Source organism: Cajanus cajan, chromosome 2 (assembly GCF_000230855.2).
Source record: "Cajanus cajan strain Asha chromosome 2, NIPB_CcT2T_4, whole genome shotgun sequence".
Lineage (NCBI taxonomy): Eukaryota > Viridiplantae > Streptophyta > Magnoliopsida > Fabales > Fabaceae > Cajanus > Cajanus cajan.
This window is the reverse complement of record NC_138518.1, coordinates 7,859,485-7,868,685: the sequence shown is the minus strand read 5'-3', so window position 1 is coordinate 7,868,685 and position 9,201 is coordinate 7,859,485. Positions and strand designations below refer to the sequence as shown.

The window sequence follows — 9,201 nt, the reverse complement described above, 5'->3', positions numbered from 1 at the left end:
AGGTGAAAAAGAAGGCAGACGACAATATCTTTATTAACCTTTTCATCCTCGGCTCCTTCTTCTCTGTTCTTCTTCCTTTTGATGTTTGCTGTGTCACAAAACCGAACCACTCATCATTCTCTATCAGTCTATCTTACACACATATGGGTCAGTTTTTGGTCTTTTCTTCTTATCCCCTGCGCAATTATAGTGTTAAAAATCGAAACTTTGCGTTTCAAATTGTTTTCCCATTTCTTTTTTACGTACCCTTTTTCATTTTCTTTGTTTTTTGTTTTTGGGGAGGCAGAGGAGATAGAAGAGGGGAATGTGGGGAAGATGGAAGGAGTAGCATCAATAGCATTGTTGCCATGTGGCTCTCTCTCAGGACACTTCATCCAACTTCCTCATTCTATTTGCTATGGCCTTTGTGGCACTGGTAAATCATATATGTAGATGTTTTTCTTTGTTTAACTAATATCTGTTTAAATTTTTTAAAAAAATCCCTTCTCTCCAAGTATTAGGTTATAAACTTATAATGATCATTTGACCTCTACAAATGACATTGACATTCATTTAGGATCAGTTCCTGAATGAGAAAAAAAAAAAACTCCAAGTTTTAATCTTTATAAGCTTTTATTAGTACACATTGGTACATGTTGCTACTATGTTATTGAAGCTTTAATTCCTAGAAAACTAAGTTTTAATCCTATATGAGTATGTGCTCTTATTATGGGGACTAAAACCTTTTGTTTTCTTCATTAATTCATTCTGGGATTGATTCCTAAATCAGTATCACCTATAGGGATCAAATGATTATTTTAACTTGAGGTTATTGTCAGCTCAATTTTTGAAGTTGAGATTGCTTAGGTAAACAATTTTGATGTATGTTCTTTAGCTTTTGAGTGAAGGTAGAAAATGAGTTCTTTCCTTCTACCATTATACTCATCAGGTTAGGGGGGAGTAGTGAACATTAGAATATAAGGAATTGGTACTAATTGTTTTCTACAGAGCAAGTGATTGAGTTGTTAGTATCTCTGGAATCGAGCTAGGTTTGATAAAGGACCATTTTTTTAATTGTATTGCCATTGTCAGAAAAATAGGTTCAGGTATAGTTTTGTTGTCAATTGCACTCTCTCATAGGGCACTATTAGTTTGTGATTCTCATATGAGAATTATTCCTTCATAATGGACTTTTGGCATCAAGGGTTGATGTTTTGAGCAGTGGGGTTATTCTTTTTCTGTTTTTGGGCTTCATGATGGGTGTAAGCTAACTGGATCTTATATATATATATACATACATACATATATATATATATATATACATACATATATATATATATATATATATATATATTTTACAGAAATTTTTAAGGGTCCCTCTTTGGTCATGTATTGTATAAGGAATTGAAATACATGGCCCTTAGGTCCCCATATTATTTGATTTATAATTAAATTTGTAAACAATATTAAGTTATTAACTTCTTGTCAGCCTTTCTGCTAAGGTATGTAGCTACAACTACCAGCTTGTAAGGGTCGTCGATATCCTTTAGTGAATCTGTTCTTAGCTTGTTGATTTATCTGTATGTTGGTTACTTGCTCATGATCCTATGTGAGCCAATGCTTTTATTATTTTGTACAACTATTTGTATACTCTATCAAATCCATTTAGTAATTACTTATATATGTCTCTTTTTTGCATCTTTTTCATGATGAAAGAATTGGAATGTGAAAGGGAATGCAGTAGGGGTGAGGATTATCGCCTCATCAAACTCTCGATCACAGATTTCAATGTAGTAATTGTGCCTTTTCTGTTGTTTATCTTTTGCTGTGCTTTGTACACTTATTCACATTTGGTCTTCATGAAATAGATGAAGAAAGAACAAACCACTGTTGTGGAGTGCAAAGGGCATGATGCTGCTCGGTTCCACAGTATTGATCATGCTCACGGGTAAAGCACAGTCTTCTAGATATGATATTCCTGTATATTTCTTTTTGAGTGCCCACCCCGGTTTTATGATTTTGTTATATAATTTTATTTGATTCTTAATATGTATAATTTTCATGCTAAACAGTGAGAATAATGTTATTAAGATAAAACTACGTTTCTATAATCAGGCAACTGTTTAGATGTAACTGTCTATAATGTCAACAGAACAGGCCAGCTAATGAGAGGCACATAGTCGGATAATCCACACAAGTCATTATCTAGTTTTCAGATACTCCTTGTGCACAGTAATTTTTTTGTACTAGACACTAATTTGTTTTAATTTTGGATATACTATTTGAGATTGAACAATTAGTCACTATAGTTTCACACAGTTTGGATTTTAGTCACTATATTATCCACTCATTTCGGTTTTATATTATTCCTTATAGTTACTACGAATTAACATATTTGCCCCTATTGTCTGTGAAAGATTTTTCCTTATAGTTTGCAATTAAGGTATTGGTTCCTAAAAGACCAAAGTCCAAATAAAAGAAACTGATAAATATAAAAATATATATTAATCAAAATTTAAATCTGGCAAAATTATGGGGCCAATTCTTTATTTTAACCTATATTTGATATAAGTATTCTTCAGTAATTATCTATCAAATTACATTTTCTCTATTTACCGCCAATTCTTTGTTTGCACTCTCCAGTTAACTGGTTTTTACAAATTAGTTTCTCTTTAGGACTTGATTTCCCCTCACAAATTGAAGTACTCGTTCATTTACATTTTTCTTCATTTTGAATTTATGATGACCGCTACATGTGGATGGCTGGTATGTTCAATTCATTGTTTGCATTCACCTTTGAACAGTTGGGATAAGGATGTCACAGGTATGATTGAACAAAAGGATGGGAAGAAAAGAATCTCAGTGTCATTTGAGTGTGAGACACTGAAAGCTGATAAAGCAGCTGAAGACCACATCAGGAAGTTCTTGCCAAAATTAGCTGGTCTGGATGCTGTTGGTAAGTTAATGTGACGCAATTTACTTCCCTACCTTCTACCTTCTACCTTCAAGGGTTTTTTCATGTTTTGCTTTCAGTTAAATGGAGATGGTTAGTGCTATGTTGGACTTCCATTATATCTGCATTTTTTAATCTTATCATCTAAAGAATTCCTTTTGATTTAATCTGCAAAATGCTCCAAATTGTATTAAGGCTCAGTTTAGATAAATTATTCTATAAACACTTGTAAGAAAAAGGTAAAATAATTGAACTTCTCTCGTAAGCTAAAACCAACGTAAACACTTCAACCTTTGAAGAAGTTAAATGAGAGACTTTCTCTAAAAGTCAAGTGCATTAGTTGATTTTATCTTATGGGAGGAGTTCAATTCATTTTGCTTTCTTATTTTCTTCTACTATAAGTATTTAAGGAGAAACTTATCTAAACAAGGACCTGGTCTTGGATGATAGTGTTACTATCATTACACAATTCTGGGATATTTGATCACTTATGGTTATGGTGCTTTTCTTTGCTCTTTCCCCGTTATGGCCTGCTACCCTTTACATGCATTTTAAATGAAAGAATGGAGGGACATCAAGAGACTAGGATTTGATCATGCCATCCAATCTGCACCTATCCCTATGACATTCTTCTTGACTATTTGAGGCAAAATATGAAGTTTGTTTAATCATTAAAAGAAACCAGCATCAAAGTTATTATACTTATAACTATTAATTGATTGAACCTGAGCATTTGAGGCCTGAGGTTGCAGGTTCCAGATGTGACTACGTTTGATTATTATGATATTTTGATTGCCACATTATGGCATGTACTTGCATCCAAACACTTTTTTCCCTTTCACAAAGAATCATGCATTATTTTGGATCATTAGATTACCATCTCAATATTGAGAAGAGTTTTTGTGATTCTTGTTACTGCTTCACTCTTAAAAGCATCCTAAATAAACCTTTTGTCTAAATTCATCAATAGCATCAACGTGATGGTGTTGCGTTAGCTTTGGAAGATGTAGGGGAAGTAGCAATTTCTTTCCCAAGTCTTATTTGAATGAAGTTTTATGCATGCATGTTGCATGAGCTTAAACACAGATTACAAACAGTTTAATTTGTTTAATACATTATATATATCTGGACCAATTTCTCATCCCTTGCGTCCTTACTGTGTTTTATTTGATTGTTGGAATAATGCAGTTAACATAGGAAAGATGAAGATTTCTGGATTGGATTTTGGAGCAGAGGAAGAGGATGAAGAGACTGAGTAGTAATTTTGATACATTGTAACTAATTAATGTCCATTAAGCTATTGAAAGGAAGACTGAAATGCATGATTTGAGCAAATACTGCAGAAATTTGTTTTGTAAAAGAATCTGATGTTTGCCCAAAAATCATCCTTAATTAGAGACAACTCAGGCTCTATTCCCAGGCTGTGTATGTCTTATTGTCTTTTCCTTAATGAATGATTTAGGTACAATGAAATATGTGAATGTCCATTTGAATAGATAAAAGATATGAACATAGAAAATTTAAGATAAAAATCACTTCGTAATCGATGCAATCAGTTTTATACGAAGTGTAAAACAATCTATATCAGTTTACACCCTACCACAAAACATATAAGATGACAATTTTTTAATTTTTTATTATTATTATTATTATTATTATTATTATTATTATTATTATTATTATGTAATTGGTAAGTTTTAAAATAGAAGCCCAATTGTAATGAAGTCAAGATGCTTCTACCTTTTACCATACCTATCTTAGAATGGTGAGGATTTACTTTCAAAGAGCAAGTGCTATTTACGTACATAGTTAAATATTTTTTTTTCCAAATTACAAAATTCGCCACTGTAATATTTGAAAAATGTAGCATTATTATCAAAAGCATAGTATATGATACAATTTTTTTATAAAATGGTTAATCGACAGTAAAAGTTTGTAAAGACTTCCATTGCTTATACGAATGTTTAATGTTTACATTAAAATCTGGAAATATTGCACCGCAAGAGTAACGACTCAGATGATCAGCAAGACATTGATAGGGAAAAACATTAGTTTTATTTTCCAAATCCAATTGCTAAAAAAAGGTGGAAGCATCAATTACCAGATTCAGTCAATATGGGATTTCCCACGTCAAATATCTCTTTAAAATCGTTTCCAAATACTTGCTGTGAAAATCAAACCATAATTATTTTTAAAATTTAATTTCTATACACTATTGATGAAAAATACTTTACATTATTAGTCAATTAGAAATCATTTTAAAAATTTAATAATTATTATAAAAGTCAAGAATTTAGTCACACAAAATAATATAAATATCTATTTGAATAGCACCCGGTGCATTAGTGCTCCTCAAATGAATTTGAGTAGGAAAATGCTACTATATCAAAATGATTCTTGACAAGTGTGAATTATTGAACAACCAAATCTGTCTCCCTATTCACACATCAATATACACGGTATACCACAGTTATCAATCAGCAACAACCTTCTATCTGATTCATAAAAAATTTTGTTGGCAATATTCATAATCTGTGGAAAATCCTGAGACAGCAGCATGAAGCATAATGGAACATTTCAGCTGTTGTTGATCAGAAATTTACCCATGAATAGTAGACCAGAAGTGTTCAACCAAATTTCATGTGAATACTGAATTCCAATCTGTCCAAGGAAAATCAAGATTTCAGAATAAAGTAGGAAATGCATATATGTCTGCAAAATTGTTAGACTAAACAATACTCAAGACAACATTAATTTGTTAATCAAAACCTTTAAATACAATTTGGTAGGTATCAGTCAGCTAAAACACATGTTGGCCATTAACACAACTAAATTTCATGAAAATGGGTCTAGTTCTCAACAATGAAAACCATTTGTCACAATTACCATAAGGATAAACCTCAGGTACCAACAATATCTATGGTACCAAACAAATAATAGGTACAAAATTGTTAGTATTATTCTTTAATCAAAATTGAAATTTTACTTCAATAATTTGTGCTTAAATTTAATGGAATCCTTTATTACGCATATTACTAAGGTGAAACTCCAATTTTGATTGGAGAATAGCACTAACAATACATGTACCTTAAGTTTTGTTCTTACCGGAAAACACATTTCAAGCCTAAAATCTTTACTTCATGAAGAAGAACTAGTTTTTGTTTTAAAGAAAACGGAAATTAAATAGGACAAGTTATGGACTTTAAAGATATAAGTAAATACCTGAGGCCGAGAGTCGTTAATATCTTACATTACTACTCAGACACTTTCTGAATCAGACAATGGAAACAATGTGCAGACCCCAAGCAAGTGACCATTAAGGCACACATAATACTCAACAGAGTCTTCATAGGAACCCAACCTGCAACTAGCACTTTGTGGAATCATATTAGCCTGCAGCATGCTCCACAACTTCGCCTTACAATACGGGCAAATCTCGGTTTTATGGAGCTGCGCACCTCTGTTAATAAGCATCCTCCTGACATTTGATGATGCAAATGACTTGAAAATTCCTCTGAAGAATCCTAAATCACCATCCTCACCTTGGTCAAGATGCTCACAAGGATCAGACACATACAAAACATCATTTATGCATTGAGGCATAAGAAAGCTCTTTCCTGAGGTTCTGGAAAATCGAGTTCTGTGAACAAAATGACCAGGAACCTGAACGTTATTGAACAAGCCACCTTTCTTGCAACCAGAACAGAATATAAGAAGCTTCCCTAGAGCCCTCCAGTTCCCATCTACACTGTGGCTTCCACTGGATTGCAGATCAAGCATCATCTTAGGAGCTCTTGTCCGACAAAACTCCTTCCATAGAACTCGCTTTGCAAGATCGTCGAACCATTTGCACGCACATGATAGAGATGCAATTAGCTTGGGGTTCCAATTCAAATGCTGAAACACCAAGAATATCACATCTTCACTTAAATGCCCCTTGGTACATTGACAGCTAGATGAATGTATGCATCGATACTGTTTTGCGAGAATCATTCTGGCATTTACAAAGAACACATATCAGTTTATTAAAAAAAAAAAAAATTGTCATATCTAGGCCGTTTGTACATTTGACAAATGCTAATGACCAAAATTCTTAATTTGGTATTTCATGGCATTCAAGAAACATATAACTGACAAAACCAATACTAAACAATGCAAATAAAAGCATTCAAGGCATACACTATATAACAAGAATTTACCTCATCAGGTTGCTTTCTAAAATACTCAAAAGTTTGTTCACGAAGAGAAATGTTTTTCTTCTTCCAATGCACTGGTGTGTGGTGCCTTTTAATTCATAGATGCTTGAATTTTGAAGAATAGACCACGGTAACTTGAAATCAGATCAAAAACAAGAAAATAAAGGATGCAAAGTTCTATACTGGTTCCTATTGTGAAAAACCCAAGTCTCATATTGCTAGTTTATGTGTGATCTCCCAACACACACTTCTCACCCTGAAAACTAAACCTTTTAAGCTTGAAATTTACAAAACTAAACACCTCCAAGATTTTCTCAATAGTTCCTTGCTGGCAGAAGAGAAGGAGCAAAACACTGATAGAACAATATAAATATAATGAGGCATAAGATATCAACAATGCTGTTTACAAGGAAACTCGAGCAATAGACAAATCCCGGAGAAAGGGATGCTCAATTCATTTCAATTCAAGGGAAAATACACTGCAACCAAGACCAGCCTTAAATTTCTTCAAAATTCAAGCATCCATGAGTTCAAAACTTACCAAACTCAACATAAATAAAGAAGATAACTAAATGCAGCAGAAAAAAAAGCTCGCATTCAGAGCTTCGGATATATCACATTTTTCAATTCCCAACAACAACAACATAACCTACAGCAGCCACATCATAACCAAAGTTAACAAGCATGATGCACGGCACAATATAAGTTAACATAAACTCCTTACTAACATAGACAAATCCAAATTCCAAAATGACCCTTAACTAGAATTCACATAATTGATAATCCCCACTCAAAATTGGAAATTTATGAATACCCTCCACTAAAATGAAAAATAAATAAATAAAATCAAACCCAAACCCAAAAAGAGTAGGATGGATCACAGTAACTTGAAATTAGATCAAAAACAAGAAAAATCAAACCAAACTAAAACAAAACCCAGATTGTGCCTTAGCTAAAGGAACCAGCTTTGGCCATAAACCAATCAATGGTTTGCTTTGGGGAGGGAGCAGGGAAAAGGGTATCTGAAAAAACAACAAAATCAAAAACAAAAAAGGAGAAAGCACAGAACTTGCTTGCAGAAGTTGCAATAAAACCGTCTATAATTTTCACCTCTGACCAGGGGCAATTCGGTCCAGAAAAGGCACAGAAGAACACACTGAAAGCAGAAAAAATGCAGAGAGAGAGAAGAAGAAAGAAATGGAAGAAAGTGAAACAAGGCTTGCAAGAGAAAGTGTAATATATTGAAGACATGCATAGAGTAACTAACATCCTTGGTGAGCAATGACTCTGTCAAGCACAAATAACGATTCGACACGTCATCTTTGTCCAGCTGGCACTGCACAATTCTAAAATCTAAAGTGCCATTTCGAAGGCTAATTCTGTAATAAGACAGTAGGGTATTCAAATTTCAACCAACTTGTTTCAACACTTCATTGAAAATTGATAAATTCTAAAATTATAAATAATAAAACACGATTTTTTTTATCTATACTATAAAAAGGAAATATACTGTATTTTGGTGTACACAGTTTTTTTTTAATCTTATTTTACTCTTACAATTACTCCAAATCACTTCCACACTTTCTAATTGTAAATCATTTACTATTATTTAACTTTTATTATATTAATTTTTTCTTTGATTTTAATTTTAAAGTAACACACCTAAAAATATGAATCATGGAGGACTTTTAATTTTGTATAACTTTCTAATTTTGTATAAAAAAATAATGGAATGTCTTTTTCTACTAATTATGTATAACTTTAATGCATTATTAATATAAAATAAATTATAACATTAACTAATAAGAAATCACCTTTAATATGATTCTTAAAAAAATTATAGTAAATCCATTGATAATTTTTTTTATAAATAAGATATATAATTTTTTATCACTAGCTCAACTCATTTTAAAAATAAAGTGATTTCTTCAACGTAATTATATACTTAAAATAATGATTAAATTTTAATTTTTAATTAAAAATATAAATGTCAAACTACTTATAAGTGATACTTAATATTTTTAAAACACAAATTGTGTGCATTATGAATTTATGAGTTGCATATTATAGAGG

The 9,201-nt window shown here is 32.1% G+C and overlaps 2 protein-coding genes across 5 annotated transcripts; one reads left to right on the top strand and one right to left on the bottom strand.

Moving 5' to 3' along the window:
• LOC109805175 (uncharacterized) lies at positions 1-4,360 on the top strand. Its single transcript, XM_020367175.3, has 6 exons — positions 1-147; positions 287-415; positions 1,696-1,769; positions 1,848-1,927; positions 2,784-2,935; positions 4,121-4,360. Exons 1-6 carry the CDS (start codon positions 144-146, stop codon positions 4,189-4,191), a joined length of 510 nt encoding a protein of 169 aa, XP_020222764.1. The 5' UTR covers positions 1-143; the 3' UTR covers positions 4,192-4,360.
• Positions 4,361-5,224: 864 nt separating this feature from the next.
• On the bottom strand, positions 5,225-8,391 carry LOC109805122 (EID1-like F-box protein 2). 4 transcript variants are annotated; one of them, XM_020367102.3, is made up of 4 exons: positions 8,239-8,373; positions 7,132-7,777; positions 6,155-6,926; positions 5,225-5,593 (listed from the first exon to the last, which is right to left on the bottom strand). In XM_020367102.3, the coding sequence occupies exons 2-3, from the start codon at positions 7,134-7,136 to the stop codon at positions 6,191-6,193; spliced, it is 741 nt and encodes a 246-aa protein (XP_020222691.1). In that variant the 5' UTR covers positions 7,137-7,777; positions 8,239-8,373; the 3' UTR covers positions 5,225-5,593; positions 6,155-6,190. The 4 variants fall into 4 exon arrangements, with proteins under 4 accessions (XP_020222691.1, XP_020222692.1, XP_020222694.1 ...); XM_020367103.3 differs by lacking the exon at positions 7,132-7,777 and having other exon boundaries at positions 8,239-8,391; XM_020367105.3 differs by lacking the exon at positions 7,132-7,777 and having other exon boundaries at positions 8,198-8,365.
• Positions 8,392-9,201: the final 810 nt, after the last annotated feature.

Excerpts from the sequence above, each read along its gene's own strand:
- LOC109805175 (XM_020367175.3), top strand. Across the intron at positions 416-1,695 it reads CTATGGCCTTTGTGGCACTG|AATTGGAATGTGAAAGGGAA; the intron begins GTAAATCATATA and ends TCATGATGAAAG. Across the intron at positions 2,936-4,120 it reads AGCTGGTCTGGATGCTGTTG|TTAACATAGGAAAGATGAAG; the intron begins GTAAGTTAATGT and ends GGAATAATGCAG.